General features: G+C 43.4%; 1 protein-coding gene across 5 annotated transcripts in view; it reads right to left on the reverse strand.

The window, feature by feature from the left end:
* Positions 1-14,536: 14,536 nt before the first annotated feature.
* Positions 14,537-24,057, reverse strand: part of PROS1 (protein S) — a 60,263-nt gene continuing 50,742 nt past the window's right edge. For all 5 annotated transcript variants that reach the window (XM_075594018.1, XM_075594017.1, XM_075594019.1 and 2 more), the window contains exons 14-15: positions 16,736-16,967; positions 14,537-15,314 (exon numbers count right to left, since the gene is read on the reverse strand). In XM_075594018.1, coding sequence (XP_075450133.1) covers positions 15,172-15,314; positions 16,736-16,967 — 375 coding nt within the window. In that variant the 3' untranslated portion in view covers positions 14,537-15,171. The remainder of the gene's footprint in view (positions 15,315-16,735; positions 16,968-24,057) is intronic.

Here is a 24,057-nt window from a genome sequence, read left to right on the forward strand (position 1 = left end):
TAGTTCAAGTTTATACTGTAAGCCTGTGACTTAATTCCCCTAACTTAGAAAATACATCTACAGTAAGAGAATAGAAATCACCACATTACAATATCAGTGCCTATTTTGTTCCACATCACCAACTGTCTTTGTTTTCTAAAATGTTCTGAATATTGATAAAAGCTAGTTAATTACTTTTATTTATCTCAAAAGCATTTTGATGCATTGGAAATTTAGGGAACTCTTTGAATTAACTGAACTCAGAACGTCAATACGTTTACTAAACTATGTCTAATAATGGATACATATTTTATTTAAACAATCAGCCTTTGGTACTGATTTCTTGGCACTAATAGAAAAGCCATGGGTTACTGAAGATGTCTATTTCAAGTGCATTGTTAAGGAATTTAGGATCCCCAATACAGTTTCCAGGAAGTTAATAATAGCTTAAGAACCCCTAGTCTAACTCCAAGTGCAATAGGCATTCTCTATAGTACGGGCTGACACCTTAAGGCCTATCTCAACAAAAAAATTGAGGCCACTCATTTTACCTCTTCAACCTATTACCTCTTCTTCATCATAACAATATGATGGGTGAAAAAACTTGGGCAACACTGGTGCTTCTCTCAATCACTTGTGTTCTGGCAAAGTAGTCTTCCATGAGTAAAGCTGAATCCCCTGTGATTCATCAAACTCAGTTATGGGTTAAGGCACCGAAAATATGTCACATACACATTTATATTGGATACAAGTGGGGCTTTGTTATGCCCCCAATTTACAGCCAGGACACCTTTTTAAATAGTCCCTTGTGAAGAGAAGAGACTAGACAGGGATCTTTTCAGTGAAAGCCATGCCACTAATCTCAAAATGTGCTATTTTGTATAATAGGGCAGTATGTGAAAATAGGCAGTATGATGCTGGATGGTTCAATTTAAATATTCTATTTTTTATAGCATTCAATAACCTTTCTTTCTGCAGCAGCACATCATATAGCACAATAGAAACTGGCTGATGTTGCAAATAATTTGTTTCCAATCTCCTGGAATGACTTGTCTTGTTCTTGCTTTAAAGCATTTTTTTCCAAAATACTGTATAACATACTGTATATGTCAGTGTTTAATAACAAAATGTTGTGCGTCCAAAAAACATATATATTATTGTACCTGTTCATCTTTCTCGTCAGGAGACAATCAAAAATATAATATATAACATATTTAAATGTGTTTGATCTTTTACAATTTATACAATCCAGTCACTATTCCAGCACTTGCATGCAGCACTATACGCACACGTTTACAGTAGGATAAGTGCTTAGGAAGCTCAGATATAGGTTTATGTAACACAAGATCTAACTTAAGAATTAAGTGAATTATTTGATCATAAATGAAAGTTAGGTAAATTTTGCAGTTTCACACCTTTTGAAAATAATATTGACAATAAGGCTTTAACATGCTTAAACTTTTCTGCATTCAATCTAGAAGAGTAGAAGAGTGAATAAATATTCAGAGAATATCATTTTTTTTTTAAAGTCTGTTTTTCTGAAAATGTTGATAGCTAAACATCAGCAAACTACTTGGGGTGGAATGCAAATTGTGAATAAAAACAATGTCATTTATTCTGCCAAACATTCATAAATTAAATCACAGAAAAAAACTGCAGAATCTTAGATTCAATTCAAGAACTTTGGTTGGAGAGTTTGATTACCATCTAAACCAGGGGTGACCAACTCCTGTCCTCAAGGGCCACAAACAGGATAGGTTTTCAGGATATCCCTGTTTCAGCACAGCCTTCTTAAGACTGAGACACTGATTGAGCCAACTGTGCTGAAGCAGGGATATCCTAAAAACCTGACCTGTTGTTGGCCCCTGAGTACTGGAGTTGGCCACTTCTGGTCTAAACAGATGTAGAACACACTGCAGTGGAGTGAATTGGAAGGACATATTTTTGGTCCAAGAGCCAGATTTAATAAAGTCTGAAAGCAAATTTTATAACCCTCCCCCCCCCCCCCAACAAAAAGGTGAAAACAGCGTCACTGTATTCAAAATTGAAATTATCATGGCAAAAGAGGCAGTGAGGACAGGGCAAAGTGGCTGTGAAGAGAGGAGTGGAGTGAAAAGCTGTTCTCAAATATTCTACATGGAAACTGAGAACTTTACCTGCTATTCACAAAGCCCCGATTAGCAATGATCACTGTTATCAAATGACATATGTATCTCACATTTTCTTCACCTGCCTTGTTTGCTGCGGGGAACTGCCCTATGATGCTGTCTACTGTACATCAATTATTCTCTACTGTGTAAGATCTGCAGAGCGAGCCATTTGAAAATGTATTATTCCTTTGCAGAACCTAAGTACAATATCCTATGTACATAAAAAAAATACTACTGCACTTGTAAGTCTAATCTTTTTTAAATACAATTACAGATTTGCAAATACATATATATATATATATATATATATATATATACAGTACCGACACACTTTATCCGAGTGTGGTCGGTACCGCAAGCCGGGAAATCTCCCGGCTTGCTAGTGGCCGCCCCTCGGCGTGCCGCGCGTCATAGACGCGCGGTCACGCGTCATCGGGAGCGTGCACCCCCTGCACGCGCATCCAGGGGCTCCCCGAGGGAGCCCTGGTGTCCCGCGATCGCGGGACAGCGGCAGGGGGTTCCGGGGGACCCGGCGGACCCGGCAGCGGTAGGGAGAGCGCCCCGATCGGAGGGCGCTCTTCCGCTGCTTTGGCGCGCGCCCGTCACTCTCGGGCGCGCGCCAGGCTACTGCTGCGGCAGAGAACGGGCAAATGCTCGAATAAACTCTGCCGCAGCAGTATATATATAAGAAAAAACTATGGAACAATTTTAAAAAATCATAGCAAAGTTGCTTTTTAATAAAACCTTCAAATTCCTGTGTATTCCCCACTACATCTGTTTTTATGAAAATGGCTGTATTGTTAGGATATCAGACATTCACAAGCCCGGTGACATTTATCACTGATTTTTTTTAGGTGACGTCACTCTCTGTAGATATTTATCACCATTAATATCATTTTTCCCAGTCCTTGTGTAAATTGCTAATTAGAATTGTATCACTCTTCACCAATGCATGTATAATTATTTTTGAATTAGGTGGAATAATAGAAATGTACCACTGCAAAGCAATAGATTTTGGCCAACTCAAAGCCCATTTATCAAAGTGGATTAAATATGTTCCTAAAAGCATTATGAGGTTAAATTTAAAGTGTAGGTTTATCTGTAGAAATCCACTAGCACCACCTTGTGGCAAATAAACATTCTGCATTGTTTGACATAGTAAACACTCATATCAGTTTAAAGCACCAACAAGAGCAGAAACACACATACACACATACACACATACACACATACACACATACACACATACACACATACACACATACACACATACACACATACACACATACACACATACACACATACACACATACACACATACACACATCTGAATATGGAGAGAGCAAAATCGTGCAAAACTATGCCATATCTGCTTTAGAAGAGTTACTTTAATAATGGTTTCTGATAACGTGACATTAGTTTTTCCATTGTTCAGACTTGGGGTACTGTATTTAATAAGACCATATACTGTATATATCTTTATTTATATAGCGCTATCAAGGTACCTAGCACTTCACAGCAGTAATATGCGTGACAATCATATAACACATAATGGGAAGAAGCGATTCATACATGACAGTAACATTAGGAAAAGGAGTCTCTGTCCCAAAGAACTTACACTCTAAATATATACAAAAATAAGTTTAAAAGCTTTGCTGTAGGGGTCAGTAATGTAACTAAATGTTACTAGAACCTATCTGTGAATAGAAGGTACATTCCATCCCAAGGACAGGACACATAACATGGGGGCATCCTTTCAGATTGGAGGAAAGTAGATTGCACCAGCAGCAAAGGAAAGGGTTCTTTACAGCAAGGGCAGGTCACATGAGATTTTCTTTTACCCATTGAGACTAATGGCAGATTCAGCAGATGCCTTTAAGGAAAGGCGACACATCTTCTTTCTTTAGAAATGTATACAGCACAGCTCTTCAGCAGCAGCCCATGAACAGTTTTGATGTGTTCTTGGATAGTTTGTTCTTAATAATTTTATTATTAAGGCAACTAAGATCACTTTTCCACACCGAAACTCACTTGCAAGCTGAGTTAATGTGCATGTATATGGTACAGATGTTATAAACAAGGCCAGCAACAGCTTTCACGAGGCCAAGAATAGGGGTTCCACTGGTGCCTCCTGTATTGGTGACCCTGCAAACCCTCCCTCCCCCCCCCTCCTGTCACACACCTCCTCGCTCTCTCACACCCCTCTATTTTCCACCACACATCCTCTCCCCAAATGTATTTCTCTCCTACCTCAACCTCCCTCTCTCACTCTTCCCATACTACATTCTTACCCTCTCTGTCTAATCCAGTTTTCCTCCCCTCTACCCCACCTCTTTCTCCGCCCTAGTCCACTCCTCATTTCCCCCCATCTCCACTCCTTCCCTCTGCTCCTTTCCCCACTTCACTTCTCCCCTCCCTATCCCCTCCTTCCCTCTTCCTCCATCTCCCATCTTCCCCCTCCCCTCCTCTCCTTCCTCCCCTCTCCCTCATCCACCTCCTCCTACCCCTACCTCTCCTCTCCCTCCTCAACTACTATCCCCTTCTCCTCTGCTCCCCTACTCCCCTTCTCCTCTCCATCACCCTCTCCACCTCTCCTCCCTCCCCCCATTCCTGCCCTTCTCTCCCAACTCCCCACCCCCTCCTTCACCTCGATCCCCCTCCACCTCACTCCCCATTCCTCCCTTCCACTCCCTCCCCCTCTACCACTCCTCCACCCCTCTGCACCCTCCTCTACTCCTTCCCCCTCCCCTGCTTTCCCCCCTCATCAGCATTGATAAATACCCATATGTCAAGCATTAGGTCACCTAATTTTATCTTTGTTATGTAGTTTCCAGTTTACAGATAATTCCCTGCAATGCAAAGACAAACCTCTTCAGCAATGTATTGTATCTCCTAATTCAGATAGTTTAGATTTAGACTAACCATTTCGCTGGATGATGTACCAAAGTCTCCCAGTTGCAAAACTGTGCCAATAAACTCCATTGTTGTATTTGATAAATATGGTGCTATTTTTTGCCCTGATTTTGCAGCCAGTAGACATTGATGCATAACCTCCTTTGAACGTGACGTATTATCATAAACAAAATGTAGAAGAAGTTTGTTTCAACTCATTGCTGCATTTCTGTTGTTTGTGTCAAATGTAACAAATTGCTAGTCAGAGAAGTTTAACACGAAAACCCAGATGGATTTTTTTTAATGCAAATATTAGATAAAAAAAGTGATGCAGAGATGCAGAGTTTGATACATCTCATTATAACTATAACATGGCACACAATTATAAGTGTGCCATGTACCTCCACCATTACTCAGCGGTTGGAGCCCTGGTTTATGAGTGGAGTCCAGGTAATCCTGTCGGTGTGGGCCTGGAACAGGATTTTGGTAACCCCTGTGAAACTCCTCCCATTATTGCGACCGTTCCTCAAATTCCAAGTCAGTGCAGACAAAAGGCATTAATAATCCCTCGTTAGGCTCCTCAAGCAGAACGAACTGCCCAGTGATGATAAAATAACTAGTGATTGCCAATACATGAGGGGGAAAAGGCCCAAATTACAGAGTTGTTTAGGCCCAAGACTTTATAAAACACAAAAATGACATATGTAGCTTTCATCAAATCCCAGCAGTGGGATATACTGCAGGAGAATAGTTTGAGACCGGAACCCAACAAACTTGAGTATAACTGGAAACAATTATGTGGTAATTTTATAAGAAAAAAAAGCAGCACATTTCATATATGTACAAACAACTATAAAAGCCCAAACATCTTTTGTCCACTGAAAATCAAAACAATAATCAGCAGATGGTATTTTATGTGCCTTGCAATAATGGGCCTCTAGGTTCAATTCTTTTGGCTGGGAAACTGACCAAATAAATGCTGTCTGCATTCTTCTCTGTTCTGGTAACCTCAGTTTTAGTATTTGGCGAGGGAATTGAACCACTACAGCACAGGCACTGGCTGTAGATAATGCAACTAAACTAGTTCATAACTGGCTTTTAAAGTATGTTGATTACTTTAACGTAATAGTTTGCCAAAAATGTTTCAAAGAGACATTCAAAGTGGAAGCCGATTCAATGAATTTTGCCAGGAGGATTTCCACATATTTCCTTCTTTTTTTTTAAAATAAAAACAAGTGCTACAATGCCAGCATGAATAATTGTTGGGAAGCCTTTCATTATGTTTGAAATCAATATTAATTTGCATTAAGAATCATTATTGCTTAGAATGTTGAAGCACACATTTGCAATCCTCTTTGCACTTGTTTATGTAACATACTAGGAAAACGCTATATGTTATACCGCGTAGTGGGATGAGCGAATAAACATTGCTTTTATTCTGTGTGTATGGTCAGTGTTCTGTTTCAGCCGAAACATCACAAGCTGGGCTCTAAACCCAATCAGCAGCTTTTAGCATGAAAATAAATCGATATAATCAATACTTTCAACATTTGAAATTCCGAAAAATCCGAGTACATTCTCTCTCCGTCAGCAAAACACAATTAGTTAAATACAATTTCTCATCCGCCATTATTTATTTCAACATTTGCAGTAATAAATATACTCAATCAATTGATTATATTATTATGATTTTCCAGTAACCAGGGCTCACTACAAGGATGTTGCTGCAATCGAGTACCGCCACCCACCCCCACCACACATATTGACAGGTTCTGGCATTTTTGTAAGGGATAAAGATGTGTTCACTCTTCAGGTAATAACCGTACCGCCAGTCACATCCCTCTTCTCTCTTTCTCCGATAAAGACTGCTTGATATTCGCAGAGAACTTATTCTCTCAAAAGGGACAGCAGGGTAGAACATAAATGTAATTTAGAGTCCTTACTCGAGAGAGAGCGGCACGACGACCCAAATTGACAACCGCGCTGTATATCTCTGATATATATATATATATATATATATATATATATATATAAATATCAACCAGTATAGACAGATCATGAACATCATCTCAAGATATTATAGAAAGAAAACATTTTGAAAAAATGCATTGGTAACAATAATAATAAAGGGGGAATTTAAATGACTGAAGTGGAAAATGCTTAAATATTGTGATACCATCACTGTCCTCTAGGTGCTGGAATAGGGCAGCTATGGGACTTTCTAGCATACATGGAGTTAATGTCCCCTGAATAAGATAACCTCAGGTGCAGCTAATCAGTCTGGTCTGAATGAACAAGGAAGTGTTTTAAGGCAGACACAGAGAGCCTCTATTGAGACTGTTTTCCCCAGAGAAGGGGGTAGATAGAAAGTGCTCCCCAATTGTAGAAGAGGCTGACACAGTTCCTTAGACCCGCTGGACGGTGATCACGGAGTCTGCTTGGACTGCCTGGGTCGTTAATCCCAGGAAGAAGGAAGGACGACAGACGTGCTGAAGCGGGGATGTCCTGCCCTTAATATTGGACTCACAAAGGAGAGATTTTCTGAGCTCTCATGGGGCAGAGCTCCCCTAGGAAGGAAGGGCATGAGACTGCGCTGAAGCGGGGACGTCTGCTACAAAACCTGGACTAACAGATAAGCGAAACCCTTTATTGCTATGTACAGAAACTGTGTATATTAACCATAATAGTACCTATTTTGGGGTGGCAAACAGCTTAGCTGGCCATCCAGTAAGTAAGGGCTAAAGCTACGGTGTAGTTAGTTTTCCCTAAAGGGAATAGGTGTTATTTTTATGTTTTGTTTTGACTTAAAAGGGAAAGTGGGCCTGTTGGTGTATGATTTAATCCTATAAATAAAGCCCCTATATAGAGATAAAATGTTTCCGGCCTTAATATGGGACTAAAAAAGACTGCAATGTGGTGTGGGCTTCACAATATATACATATCCAAAAAACTACTCATGGAATCTGAGCACGTATGTACATCTACATTGATGTACCTATTTGAATGTACAGTGTTTGTTACCGTGTTACCAATTTATTTTCATTTTTAAAATATAATGTCTTTTAAACAATATAAGGAAATTGTAGTATGCATTGCAAAATAATTCATTTAATTTTTATTATCAAGACTCTGGTTAATTTTTATTTATTTTTTATCACTTAAAAAAACAATTCCGATTTGGTGAAACTTATGGCAGATTTAAGTTAGGATGACAGAAAAGTACCATAACATTTTCATGAAAATCGGTGTAGGAGTTTGACCTATGGAGAGAGAATACACAAACAATGGCTACTAACCTGCCCTGCCTAACACATAAGACCTGATACCAGTGCAGGCAGTGTTAGGGTTAATCCGGGTTTTCCCCTGCAATAAGCAGCTTTCTTGAGTGACGGGGGAGCAGGCTAAGGCCTGTGTACTGGCTGATAAGGGGCTCAGACCTTGGACCCTCCCTCTGGGTACAAAAGGGGCTGCACAGCCAAATGTAGCAGGAGTTGAGTCTAGTTCTAGGGTGCATAGTCAGGGCTCTGCCCACCTTCCTTCTCCTCCCTTAGGGGAGAGTGACCAATACCCCCTATTCCACCAGGGAATAGGGGAAGAGATGAGGATAGACCCTTGGGGCCTCACTCCTCCTGGGTTGATTCCAGTGACCATCCATAAGAGGAAGAAGAGTGTACTGTTGTATACAATATCTGTTGGAGAGAGAATATAGCCGTTCCTGCTATTATATACTCCGGCCTGAGACTGCAATTAATCAGGGGGAGTACTGGAAAGAGAGTTCTCCTGCTGGGATTGCATTCAGTGCTGCTGGAGATGGAGGCGCAGCACTAGTAAGAAAGAACCAACCATCACCTCAAACGCCTGTCCTGTTCGTCCCCACTAACAGCGGAAACTCAGCGATTCTGTGAGCCAGCAGGTAACCAGCACAACACACTGTGTAATAGAGGAATCTCCCAGAGGGTGGGGGAAACATGTTACACACACAAAGAGGCCACAAAGTCTAGTTAATATCTTAATTGTTCAATTAACCTGAGCATATGTTACTTATAATTCAACAGCCGTTACATATAAATGATTGTTACAGAATAGATCTTAGATGAGAAGTTTACCCCTAAAACATGGACAGGTGTACACACACACGCACACACACACACACACACACACACACACACACACAACATCATCAAGAGATTATAGAAAGAAAATATTGGTACAATATATATATTTTTTTTTAAGGGGAGAATGAAAATGGCTGAAGAGGAAAATGTATAAGTATATACATATTTAAAAAACTACTCATGGAGTCTGAGCACGTATGTACATCTACATGTATGTAATTATTAGAATGTACAGTGTTTGTTACTGTGGTTACCAATTTATTTTCATTTAAAATATTTAATTTCTGTGAAATGGTGCCAGCAATTTGTCTGAAAATGTAATACAGTGGCAAAATAATACATTTAATGTTTTGTATCAAGAGTCCGGGTGATGAGAGGTAACGTTTTTTTTTTTATCCATTAAAAAAAAAGAACAGAAAACAAATTCCATGATGGGGGCTCCACCAATATGGTTGAAACTTCTGGCAGATCTAAGTTAGGATGGCAGAAAGGTACCCTATTTATTAGGCTTAAAAGGAATTGTTCCAACGAACAGATATATTGAAGTGAAACTTCCTTAGTGGCACCTTATTCTAACTGGGGCAAAAATGGATTGTGGAGACAAAAATGAAACGGATGTGACGTCAGTGCTGGCAGTTGAGGCCAGGCTGTGTTCTGGCTCAGCCCGTCCCCACTCAAAAAATTGCTCAAAAAATCAATGCCACTCCTAACGGCCTGATGGCCGCCGCACCCCCCACACGGCCGCTGACATGCGGCAGTGGTGGCGATAGCCACCGGCGCCGCTCCTAACGGCCGCCCTTCCCCGCTGCCATGCCGCGCATGCGCTGTTTTGTTGTGATGGCTAACCCCTCCCCTCAGCCGCTCCAGCACATGCACCATTACCCCCCAGATGCATTGTTACATCGGCTCCCCGCGGGGCTGGAGGCCCCTGACCCGGCTGCCGGAGGAAGCCAACAATGGCTGCGGGGTCTGCGTGCTGCGCAACTGTGCTGCTATCGGGGGCGAGTGAACTTCCGCCATTGACGCTCCTATGCCGAGCATGCGCAGCAGTGATGGCGGCAGAAGAGGCTGTTAGTGTTGGCTGTTGTGCTATGCGTCCCCCACAGCACAATCAGAGGGAAGAGCGCCCCACGTGCATTACCGTGCCCTCCCCTAACCCCATTGTGTGGAGCTGGCTGCAGCAGGACACGCAGCTCTACCGGGGGTAGAGAATGGGGGCTGCTCCGCGGTCGTGTACCTCCGGGGGGGGGGGCACACAGGACACAGACAGGACACAGACAGGACACAGACAGGACACAGACAGGACACAGACAGGACACAGACAGGACACAGACAGGACACAGACAGGGACATACACACCACACAAACACTGACAGACATACACACACTGACTGACACACATACACACATACACACTGACTGACACACACACACACACTTACTGACACACACATACACACTCAGACTGACACACATACACACACAGACTGACACACATACACACATAGACTGACACACATACACAGACAGACTGACACACACACACTGACTGACACACACACACTGACTGACACACACACACACACACACACACACTGACTGACACACACACACACACACACACTGACTGACACACACACACTGACTGACACACATACACACACTGACTGACACACATACACACACTGACTGACACACATACACACACTGACTGACCCACATACACACACTGACTGACACACATACACACACACTGACAAACATACACACACACTGACTGACACTCATACACACACACACTGACTGACATTCATACACACACACACTGACTGACACTCATACACACACTGACTGACACACACACACTGACTGACACACACACACACACTGACACACATACACACACACACTGACACACATACACACACACACTGACACACATACACACATACTGACTGACACACACACACACACACACACACACTGACACACATACACACATACACACACACTGACACACATACACACATACACACACACTGACTGACACACATACACTGACTGACACACACACATATACAAACACACACACACTGATTGACACACATACACACAAGGAATTCACACTCACAGTTACGCGCACACTCACAGTCACGCGCACGCTCTCAGTCACACGCACGCACTCAGTCACACGCACGCACACACAGTCACATGCACGCACACACAGTCACACGCACACGCACACTCCCACTCACACGCACACACAGTCACACGCACACTCAGTCACACGCACACTCAGTCACACGCACTCTCAGTCACACGCACACTCTCAGTCACACGCACACTCTCAGTCACACGCACACTCTCAGTCACACGCACACTCTCAGTCACACGCACGCACTCAGTCACACGCACGCACTCAGTCACACGCACGCACTCAGTCACACGCACGCACTCAGTCACACGCACGCACTCAGTCACACGCACGCACTCAGTCACACGCACGCACTCAGTCACATGCACGCACACACAGTCACACTCACAGTCACATGCACACTCACAGTCACACGCACACTCAGTCACACGCACACTCAGTCACACGCACACTCTCAGTCACACGCACACTCTCAGTCACACGCACACTCTCAGTCACACGCACACTCTCAGTCACACGCACACTCTCAGTCACACGCACACTCTCAGTCACACGCACACTCTCAGTCACACGCACGCACTCACAGTCACGCACTCACAGTCACACGCACGCACACACAGTCATATGCACGCACACACAGTCACACTCACAGTCACATGCACACTCACAGTCACATGCACACACAGTCACAGGCACACTCACAGTCACAGGCACACACAGTCACAGTCACACGCACACTCAGTCACACGCACACTCTCAGTCACACGCACACTCTCAGTCACACGCACACTCTCAGTCACACGCACACTCTCAGTCACACGCACACTCTCAGTCACACGCACACTCTCAGTCACACGCACACTCTCAGTCACACGCACACTCTCAGTCACACGCACACTCTCAGTCACACGCACACTCTCAGTCACACGCACACTCTCGGTCACACGCACACTCTCGGTCACAAGCACACTCACAGTCACACGCACACGAGGAATTCACACTTAGTGCAAATAACTAATACAGGGGATGTGTGCCGAGCACGCGCGTTATAAGTCAAATTTATTTGCGTTTTGTCAATGAAATTGTATTTTAATTTTTAATTAAAACATCACAAACACAAATACAATTTCTGTGACAAAAGTCAAAGAAGTTTCACTTACTATGCGCGTGCACAGCACACACAGCTTTTTTTGGAACAAGCTGAGGAACTTAAAGAAAAATTCTTAGAGAGAATATAATAAATCAGAACTAGATCGGACTTTAGAAGAAGTTAATAAAACAAACCAATCGACTCTCTTGGAATATAAAATGAAAACCAACAACAGATATGTGGTGTTCCTTTCATTACTCAGTTCAGTAAACTGGCACCTCAAATCAGGAAAATATTTCATAAACATGGGGGAATCTTGAAGAGAGACTATTCTGGAAGAGATACTCCCAGAAAGACCACAAATATTCTTAATGAAAGCACCAAACTTTAAGATGAAATAATCTCCAAACTTTCCAATAAATGCCAATAATATCTGCAATAAGGTAAAACGTTTTCATACTTGTGTCAATTGCACTTCCTGTAAATACAGTATTGCCGCCAAAAAAGTTTCAATCAAATGTGACATGTAAGGACTATAAGATACAATCCTTCATTAACTGTCACAGTTCTTATGTGATATATCTACTCAAGTGTCCTTGCGGACTGCAATATGTTGGCAGGGTCGGTAGGACTTTACAGAGAAGACTACGAACAGGTCTATAATATAAAAAGAAGACTTGCCACCCATAATGTTTCAAACTGAAACATAATCAAGATCCTTAAGGTTTGAAATGTTTAGCCATAGAATGGCCAACACCAAGTTATAGGGGAGGTGACCGGTTCAACCAAATTTCAAGACGAGAATCCTATTGGATTTTTGAACTGAAAATGTTAGGGAGGTTCCGGTACTACATAGTTTATCCATTGTTTCCACCAACAATCAATATCTTTGATATATGGTTAGAGGTTATCATTAGTACAATATATCGGTTTTATAACCACATCATGCCATCAATTGCTAGTCATCTATTGCGAGACGTCAGTTTTCTCTCAGTAGTAGACAATGATAGGTTCATTAGTTAGAATTCTTGCATTCATAGTTTCATATCTTGATTCCACCACTAGTCATGAGTTTAATGTCGTGGGAATACACTCACAGCCAATCCATTCAATTAGTTCTATATTTGAACAATGAGGAAATTGGACATGGAGGATTTCCCAATGACATTTGCTCTTATTTGGGTCTTTTGTATAATCATCTATACAAAAAATATACACCATATTCATTGGTGAGGAAGGAACTTATATTTCCTGATATATTTACATATTTCGCATTTCTTTAGGGTTAATCGACCAAGGAAATGTGTCACTTCAGAATGAATTCCTTATAAATAAATAAATAAGGCCAATTAAAGTTTAAGTTGTATTCATGTTAATAGATACACCAATCGAGTAGTTTCAATCATTCTGTATGATGAATAACCAATTACACATAGTGAGATCAAATATTGATCCAAGTCAATTATTATTTTTCAAGCATGTATTTCATGGTACTGCAGGAGTAAAAATAAGAATATATAATCCACATAATATTTAATTATTGGTGCTATACTACAAATACAGTACAGGTAATGTGATATATTTTATAAGCTAAGTAGGATTTATATGTATATATCAGACAGAAATTGTACTCTATGATAATCAGATATGGGTATATGTCTCTTGTTAGCAAAAAAGGAGAACAGAAAGACTTCCTTTGGTGCTGCACTAAGAAAACACCCCAATCGGGCTTAAAATATACTTTATTTGAACGTAAACGATAAAAAATCTAAGTGTTGGAGTAGACGCAATATACTGTAGTAGACCAAAATATAGCAAAAACAATTAAAACAAAGGAGAGGTTAGGATGCTTAATTAGAATGCAGAAATAGAGTGATGGGAATCACCTAATGAGTAAATGAACATTGAAGTGGCCAGCGGCAGAGGGTTCAGCGGCGGAGCGACTGTGGCGGATGGTTCCCCTGCAGCCAAACACCAATGGGGACTTGGTCAGTCGAGATGGTTGCAGCCAGATGTCCCGTTTCAGTAGAACAGCACACCGTTTTATTTATTTCTTATGACAAACGTAGAACATTTGTGGAACATGTTTTAATTTGTATTTTGTACAAGATTTTTTTTTTTCTGGAATTGTTTAAATTAATTGACGACACTTGAATATTTTCAGTATTTATTTATTTTTTATAAGAAAAGATTTCACAAATAGTCAATAATACAGTCCTATGTAAAATCATATGCTCTGGGTGAAATTGTACAAAAAAAATTGTTTCTCACCTACCACAAGCATATGTATTGCCATAAAGTACTGAAGCCCATGTTTAAACCATCAATCAAAGTAATAAAATCAAGTCATTTCAAAAGAGAAAAAACCTGAAGGCAATAAATGGTATTTTCTATTAGATGCTCAATGTGGTTGAATGTAATGTGAGAAATTATTAATTCAAATATTTATGTGCCTTAAAATATAAAGGTATTAATCTAGGCACCCATATCACCACGTTAAGACTCTTACACACAGTAGACCTGGAATAGCCAAATCCAGTCCTCAAGGGTCATCAGCAGGTCAGGTTTTTAGAATGTCCCTGCTTCAGTCTTCGACTGAGCCACCTGTGCTGAAGCTGGGATGTCCTAAAAACCTGACCTGTTGGTGACCCGTGAGGACTGGAGCTGGCTACTCCTGAAGTAGACATTCCATCTCTTGTACATCTCTTAATAGTCCAAAAAAAGGTTGGCTTATTGAGCAGTAGTCGCTAAATATATAAAATGAACAATGCAGAATATAAAGTCAAGAAACTATGAAACAAAAGGACATGAATGTGATCGGATATCATTCTGCTTGAAAACGGCTTCGTCCAGATCCACCAGTTTCTGATTAATGGTCACATCCATGCAGCCAACGTAGAAAGAGGTGACAGGTGTGGCAGTAAATGGAATATCTAAAGAGAGATACAAATTGCATCATTAGGAATAACACTAGGAATAACTCAGGCCTCAGGGCCACCAACAGGCCAGGTTTTATGGATATCCCTGCTTTAGCACAAGTGGCTCAATCAGTGGCTCAGTCTTCAATTGAGCCACCGATTGAGCCACCTATGCTGAAACAAGGATAGCCTGAAAAGCCAGCCTCTTGGTGGCCTTTGAGGACTGAGTTTGGAGACCCCCGCTTTAGAGCACAGTCTGTTTTATCTTTCAATGTATCTTTATACACAATCCAAAGGACATCTATTTAAGGACTTTGAGGGGTAGAAGAATTCTGTACCCTATTTACTGCCAAATGGGCTTGTAATACATGTATACCTTTACACCATTCAGGTCAATAGACAATATTATAACACTATGAGAATAAGCGCTTCAGACATAAAACAATAGAAAAAGAAGTCCCTGCCCCAAAGAGCTTACAATCTAAGTGGTGAGAACTTACAGAGACAGTAGGAAGGTGCTCTGGCAAGTGCTGGTTGCATTAAGTGATATGGTTAATTTTGCTTTTGATTTTTCGCTAAAAGCTTGACTATTTACAGGTGTCTTCAATGAAGATTGATTTTAAATGAGAATTTTCTTTCAACATGTCCTCTAAAATAATTACTGATAAACACCATTAATTCCCAGAAAGGGTCTTCTTGCATTCAAATGTGTCGTGTGGAAAAGCACCACATTGTAAATATGACCCTAAGGCTGCGTCCACGTTGCCGCTGAGCGTGCTCGGCGTGCTCATTTCAGTTAAAATCAATCTGTACGGCCACATGCTCGTGAGCGTGCACATAATCTCTCCCATAATCTCTCTCACATGACCCTTCAGCAACCAATCAGCGCCAGTCAATGCACACAGCCACACACAGAAATAGCCACGATCCAGCGCCAATGACACGCCGTCCCCCCCCTCTCGCCCTTGCAAAAGCTTGGAGAGTTGGTGACATCATCGCTTTCAAGCATTAGCACACTCGGCGACAGCATGGCCGCAGCTTTAAGCACATTAATCAAGTGCTGATACGGGTTATAACACACGTTCCGGCATTAACTCCCATTCAAGTCCACGCGACAATGCAAGCACGGGAGCGATAACCCATAGCGGCACTTGATAAATGTGCCCCTTAATTTCCTCAATGCTAGAGTACTAAATTTACTAAGTTTTGGTAAGTATAACATTTGTATATTTACCGTGGTTACAGCCAAATCTCTGCTCTATTTAAAAAAAAAAAAAAAGTGCTTATTGTAGAGTAGTACTTTACCAATACTTTTAGTTGCTAGGTCTATCTGCCGTAATCTAATTTGTTTAAAGACTGACATGTGGAAAAATAATCTAATTTAAGAACCAACATGTTATTTTACTAAAACATAGCAATAAACTAAATATATTTACCTGGAATTCCTCCTAGATATGTATCCACATGTCCTTTCATTGCTTGGTCCAGGATATATAGTTGATTATCTAGTTCCACTTCATTTGAATAACTGATGTCAGTATATGAATCAGCCGTGAGTTCAAGATATCTTTTTGTGACTTTCAGACTCACTATCAGATTTCTGTTAGTACAAATCCTTTTAGATACCAACCGAGCGACAGTAACATTCTGGATACTAACCAAGATTTCCTAGGAATTGCAAAAAGAACTAAATCAGAACAAGCACACACATTTTTGTTAGAACTTTCCCTTCTAACTATACGGTAATATAAGCAATGCAGAAAATGCATTTCCTCCGACATTTCATTTATTAATCAGTCTCGTGGAGTACATTCATCCGAAAAATATAATAGCCATTTTTCTAAGGAAGCGATGCAATTGTTTCACCACTGGTACAGAGATAAAAAGCAAAGTGACTTACTGAGGGTCACAAGAAACTAGCTTCTCTGGTGAAGCATAAATGACATAATATACATATAGTGTGTGTGTATATGTGTGTATGTGTGTATAAGTATGTATATATATTTATATATATAAATATATATATATATATATATATATATATATATATATATATATATATATATAAATCTTGGTTGTGAGTGTCTGTAAACCATTTGATTGGTCCGTCGGTCGATCCGCCCACCCTCCCACGGCTCTCATTGGCTGGTGTGTCCCACACCCCCACAGCTCTCATTGGCCGGTGCGGTCCAACCCAGGGCTCCCCAACCCCCAGGCACACTGCTGCTGCTGCCTGAGGTGAGGAAATGCTACAGTACTTGGTGATGGTGGTGTGAGCTGTTGCTGCTGGGGGGGACGCTTAACTGAGACTGAGTTTTTGCCCCCCCCCCAGCTCCGTTTTTGCCCCCCAGACACTGACAGACACAGTGACACCCCCCTTCCCCCCCTCAAAACACACACAGTGACACACACACTGACAGACACAGTGACACCCCCTTCCCCCCAGCGCCGTTTTTGCCCCCCGACACACACACACATACACAGTGACACACACACTGACACACAGTGACAACCCCCTTTCCCCCCCCCTTCCTTCCCCCCTTCCCCTCGCCTCCCCCCCGCCCCTGCCTTCACCTCCCCCACACCCCTGCCTTCGCCTCCCCCACACCCCTGCCTTCGCCTCCCCCACGCCCCTGCCTTCGCCTTCCCCCCCAGCACCTTCCTTCGCCTTCCCCTCCCCCCGCCTTCTCCTCCCCCCGCCCCCTGCCTTCTCTCCCCCCGCCCCTGCCTTCACCTTCCCCTCCCTCTTGCCCCTGCCTTCGCCTTCCCCTCCGCCCCTGCTTCTCGCCCCCTGCCTTCTTCCCCCTCCCTGCCCCCTGCCTTCTTCCCCCCGCCTTCTCCCCCCCTGCCCCCTGCCGCCCGCCCGCCTCTGCCTTTCACCCACCCGCCCGCCCTTCCGCCTCTGCCTTTCACCCACCCGCCCGCCCTTCCGCCTCTGCCTTTCACCCACCTGTCCTTCCGCCTCTGCCTTTCACCCACCCGTCCTTCCGCCTCTGCCTTTCACCCACTCGCCTACACTTCCGCCTTTCAATGTTTCTTTTCAACATTATCTACAACCTTTCCACCAAATACTCAACCTATTGTTCCCCTATTTATACATAATACTTAAGTAATAATCCCTGAAGAACAGGGCATTACTGGCCAATAATGCCCTGGCTGGAAGAGTTGAAGGCCCGAGGCGAAGCCGAGGGACTTTAACCCAGCCAGGGCATTATTGGCCAGTAATGCCCTGTTCTGATGGGATTCTTACTATTATAGGCTAAATGTAGACTTATTTCATAAATAATAGACACTTTTGTATAGTTAAATAGATTTTTTTATTAAACTAAAATGGTAAATACATGAAACCACCTCTACATACCCTTACACTGCAGATATCTATATCAACACACTGCCACCTCCTCTGTGTACACACACACACAGCAGCTCACATACAAACTGCTGCTACACACACACACAAAAGAGCACACCACACACAACACAGTGCCTCTACACACATACACACACACTGGAGCTCTAGACACACAACACCTCCTCTACACAGCACCTCTACACACTCAGCAGCAGCTCTACACACACAGCACCTCTACACACACACACAAACTCTGCTGCTACACACACATGCTACACCCATAAACACTGCTACTGACACACACACACACACACACACACACACACACACACACACATACACAGTAGCTCTATATATACACACACACACACACACACACACACACATATCAGCTCTACACTCACACAAACTGCTGCTACACATACAACAGCACAACACACACACACTGCAGCCACAATAAAAAATGCAACCACTTACTAAACTTTGCACTGTCCCCCCCAGCTCTACACACAACACAGCACAACACAGCACCTCTACATCCCTACAGCCCCACACACAACACTGCACCTCTATACACAACACACTTACTTCTTTGCAGTCTCTCTCCTCCACCCCCCCTCCAATTCAACTAAGGGGGGAAGATAGGTGTATGAGGGGAAGAGAGGTGAAAGAGAAGTGAAGGAGGGGGGAAGAGAGAAGTGGTGGAGGGGAGAGGTGAGGTTGAGAGGTGAGGGGGGGAGAGAGGTGAGGGGGGCAGAGGTGAGGGGAGGGAAGAGATGTTAGGGGGGAAAAGAGAGGTGAGGGGGGTGAGAGAGGTGAGGGGGGAGAGAGAGGTGAGGGGGGGGGGAGAGAGAGAGGTGAGGGGGGAGAGAGAGAGGTGAGGGGGGAGAGAGAGTTGAGGGGAGAAAAGGGGTGAGGGGGAGAATTTGGGGGAATGGAGATGTGGGAGAGAAGTGGGGGGACTATGATATTAAGTACAACTAGATACAAAGAAATACAAATTACCTTAGTGGCACAGGCAATAAATGTGATGAGAGATACTGTATTACTTTGTTGCAAACAACAAAGTTACGAGTTGGGACACAGCAGCGTCTGACAGCACTAGCAAGCTGTCAGAGAGGGAGGGGGAGAGAGAGGGGGAGAGAGAGGCTGCGTGTGCAGTGTGCTCAGAGAGGAGAGGAGCAGGGCTGCTGCAGTTAAGTTTTAAACTTGCCGTTTTTTTTCCCAGCGCGAGCCCCTACTTCTCTGCTTTGAGGTGAGTTGGCAAGTTGTCAAAAATTGCGGGCATTACTGAATGAATAATGCCCGGAATTCTGACCAATCAGAGGGCAGGGATTTCAGTAATGCCTGGAATTTTACAGCTTTAGCCTATAATACCTATTACAGATTTACATCCCGAGCAACGTCAGGTATATCAGCTAGTTTAGATATATATTTATGTTTTTGCACAAAATACAATCAACACTTTCTGAATACCATGGTAGCAACACTCACAAAAATAGTGATTTAAATGGCCCAGCGATTTTTTTTTTATGAACCCTTAGTGCATAGGCCCCATTGGGTTGAATCCTCCAAGGGAACAGAGTAGTAGTGCAGACAATAGCAATGTAGTGCAGTTCAAAAAATGTATCACTCAAACCACAGTCACGTTTGATGACGAAACACGTTGGGACCCGGATGTTGTGGCGTATTACGTCATCACGCTACCTCGAGCGGCTTGTGTATGAAGACACCTGCGCTATTCACTGTGGTTTCAGTGATACAGTTATTGAACTGCACTAAATTGCTATTGTCTGTACTGCTACTCTGTTCCCTTGGAGGATTCAGCTCAAGAACGTTATTGTTTCATCTTGGCTGCTGGAATCCCAGATGATGATCCCCTGTGGCAATTGATACTGTAGATTATCTCTAAATGCGTATATCCTAGCTACACTTGTGAGTGTGCTATTTTACACCTTCTATTTTTGAATAAATATCATAGCAAATAAAAAGATCACTTGTGAGCACATTCACATGTCTTAGGCAGGTCTGCAACCCTGCCTTTCACCATTATCACCCGGCATACAGCGCTTGAACTGCAGCAAGGGATTCTGGGACATGACATGCAAATGAGCACACAATGTGTCACCTTTTGTCTGAAAAACAATTGCTACATGGAGCCCATATAAGTTAATGCTTGCTGTTAACACAGCTTTAAAAGCACAGCATGGGAATCAGATGCAAAGCCACAGAAACCATTCACAGACATGCAAATGAGCACACAATGTGTCACCTTTTGCCTGAAATCCATTTTCACATGGAACCCATATAAGCAAAATCTCAGCACAGCATGGCATTAGATGCAAAGCCAGTGTAAAAATTGATTTCAGCCAAAAGGTTAGACATTGTGTGCTGATTTGCATGTCATTTTCCAGAATCCCTTGCTGCAGTTGAAGCACTGTATGCTGGGTGATAATGGTTGAAAGGCAGGGTTGCAGACCTAAGACATATGTATGTATATATATATATATATATATATATATATATTGTGACAGAAACCAGGGGATGGTAATAAATTCCGTATATAGGGCTCCCAGGATACTAGACAGTTTCTATCCTGTTTGGCCTGGGAGTGCAGCCTTATAATACATACACTCCATCCCACAGTTTGGCAAGCGCTGGAACTGAGGGATGAGAGATCCAGACCAGAGTTTGTCTGCTGCCTGATTTCTGTCACCTGTCATGCTAATTAGGAATCAGGTATGAAAGACTGATTTCCTGTTTGCTCTGGGCTCCCCACAAGAGCCAGGAGGCTGGAAGGCTGCTGAACTACAGAGGGGAGAAGCCTCTTCCCCAAACAGGTTCAATCTTTCTGTTCATTTGTGTAAGACTGCAAAAGTACCGTGTTTTGATGTTGGAAGTGGAAAAGCCACTTCCAACCCTGAGTCAGGGATATCTAAGTTAAGTTATCGCTCAGGTGAGCAGCTTTTGTTTTGATCTGTTTTCTGTTGTATGCACTGTGGCAGTCTCAGTGCCTGGGACTGAATAAACCAGGCATAGCCTGTTTAAAGGAACAGTACGTGACGCCTCATCATTTAACCTACCCTAAAAGACCGTGTTCTAAACAGTCCCGGACAAACGACGGAGCCCCGGAGTAAGCCGTTTGTCACATATGGTGGAGAATGCGGGCAGAGCACTAGGGGGTCTGCGGGTTAAAGAACTTTGAAAAAAAAAAAAAAAAAAAAAAGTTTTTTCATCCTCTGCAAACAAGATGGAAGACGTGGTGGGTGCGCTGGTACGCAATGTCGCTGCCCAGAAAGACGCAAATGAAACCCAGCAACAGCTGTTAATAGCCCAGCAAGAAACTAATGCAAACCAGCAGCAGACGAATGCAGCCCATCAACAGCTGCTAATAGCCCAGCAAGAGATTAATGCCAACCAGCAACAGGCGAATGCAAACCAGCAACAGGCGAATGCAAACCAGCAACAGACGAATGAAGCCCTGCAAAACGCGAATGCAAACCAGCAAGAGACAAACCGCTTGCTGAGAGAGGAGCAACAGCGGTTCGCTCAGGGCTTACAGCAGGAACTCGAGATCCTGAGGGGGACTATCAGTAACCTTCCACTGGCAGCGGCAGCCCCAGTACCGAAAATGACCAGGGCAAGCCACTACCTTCAGAAGATGGGACCCTCGGATGATGTGGAAGCCTATCTTCTCACGTTTGAACGCACGGCACAGAGAGAGGGATGGCCAGAAGCTGAGTGGGCTGGTCTAATCGCACCCTTCCTAAGCGGCGAACCCCAGAAGGCTTACTTTGATCTAGAGCCAGCCGAAGCTAACGTCTATGCAAAATTGAAGTTCGAGATCCTCGCCCGCCTCGGCGTAACCACGGCTGTTCGCGCCCAAAGGTTTCACGCATGGTCCTTCACGATGGATAAAGCCACCCGAAGCCAGATGTATGACCTCATCCACCTCGCCCGGAAGTGGCTACAACCCGAGATCAACTCAGCCAGCCACATCGTGGAACGGTTGGTCATGGACCAGTTCTTGAGGAAACTTCCCTCTGCCTTACGCCGTTGGGTCAGTCGGAGTGACCCCCACAATGCGGATGAGCTTGTGGCCCTCGTAGAAAGGTACAATGCAGCAGAAGAGCACCCGCAACCCACAGTCGTGGAGCAACCCCACTACCCGAGGTTCCAGGACTCTTCCAGAGACGGTAAAAGGGTACCGGGGTTAAGGGGCGCTGAAGAGCGGCGACCACCTTCACGCAGCACCAGCAACAGTGGTTCGCACACTAAGGGCAATAGCCAACATGGGGAGCCGGGAAAAGGCTCTAAGTGGGACACAGACTATGTACCTAAATGTGTAAATTGTCATGAGAGGGGCCACACAGCAAAAATCTGCCCACTAAATGATGAGCCCATGCAATGCAACAGCGTGGAACCTTATTCGCTGTTGTCCCAATGTATGGGCCCTAGGCCAGAGGACCCCTTGAATAACCATCTGTGGGCATTTGTAAAGGTTAATGGTAAGAGGGTTCGGGCACTTCTTGACTCTGGGAGCATGGTCACACTAGTGTCCGAATACCTCTTGCCCATTAAGAAGAAACAGGGAAACAGTTCACAAAGAGTGGCAATTTGTTGTATACATGGGGATAATCATGAATATTCCACTGTTGATGTTTTTTTTGAAACAGAGTTTGGTTCTTTAGATTTCAAGGTGGGTATTGTACCCAAACTGGCACATGATGTGTTAATAGGGACCGACTTTCCCCATTTTCTAAAAATGTGGTCCCCCGCTCAGAATAGCGCCCAGAGGTCAATAGCGGACCATAATGAAGTATTAGAAGAAACAAATCCTTTCCCTTTTTCAGAAATGGAGGTTGACGAGGGCCCAAATAAGAAGGGGGAAAAGGAGGAGTGCTGTAAAATTCCCTTCCCCATCACTACTTTGGTAGGGAATACCCCAAATCAAGATGTTGAGCAGACACTTACCACCCCAGAACCGGATAAGACCCTCGCTGACATAGAGGTCAGTCCTGGGAGTTTTAAGAAGGCCCAGTGGGAGGACCCCACATTAGCGGTAGCAAGGGGAAATATACGGGACCAGAATAGTACTCCTGGCCAACCAGATAGGTCACTTGCTTACCCCTACTTCGAGGTAGAGAACGACCTAGTATATCGGGTTGATAAAAGGAAATCAGTTACAACTAAACAATTGTTGGTACCACGGACATTCCGTAACGTAGTATTACACCTCGCACATAGTCATCCATTGGGGGGACACCTAGGGGTGGAAAAGACAAAAGAAAAGGTTCTCCGAAGCTTCTATTGGCCTGGGGTTCTGGCAGAAATTACGAATTATTGTTCCTCATGCCCAGAATGTCAGATCACCGCCCCGTTCAAGGCGTACCGCAGCCCATTGGT

This window comes from Ascaphus truei, chromosome 3 (genome assembly GCF_040206685.1).
Source record: "Ascaphus truei isolate aAscTru1 chromosome 3, aAscTru1.hap1, whole genome shotgun sequence".
NCBI lineage: Eukaryota > Metazoa > Chordata > Amphibia > Anura > Ascaphidae > Ascaphus > Ascaphus truei.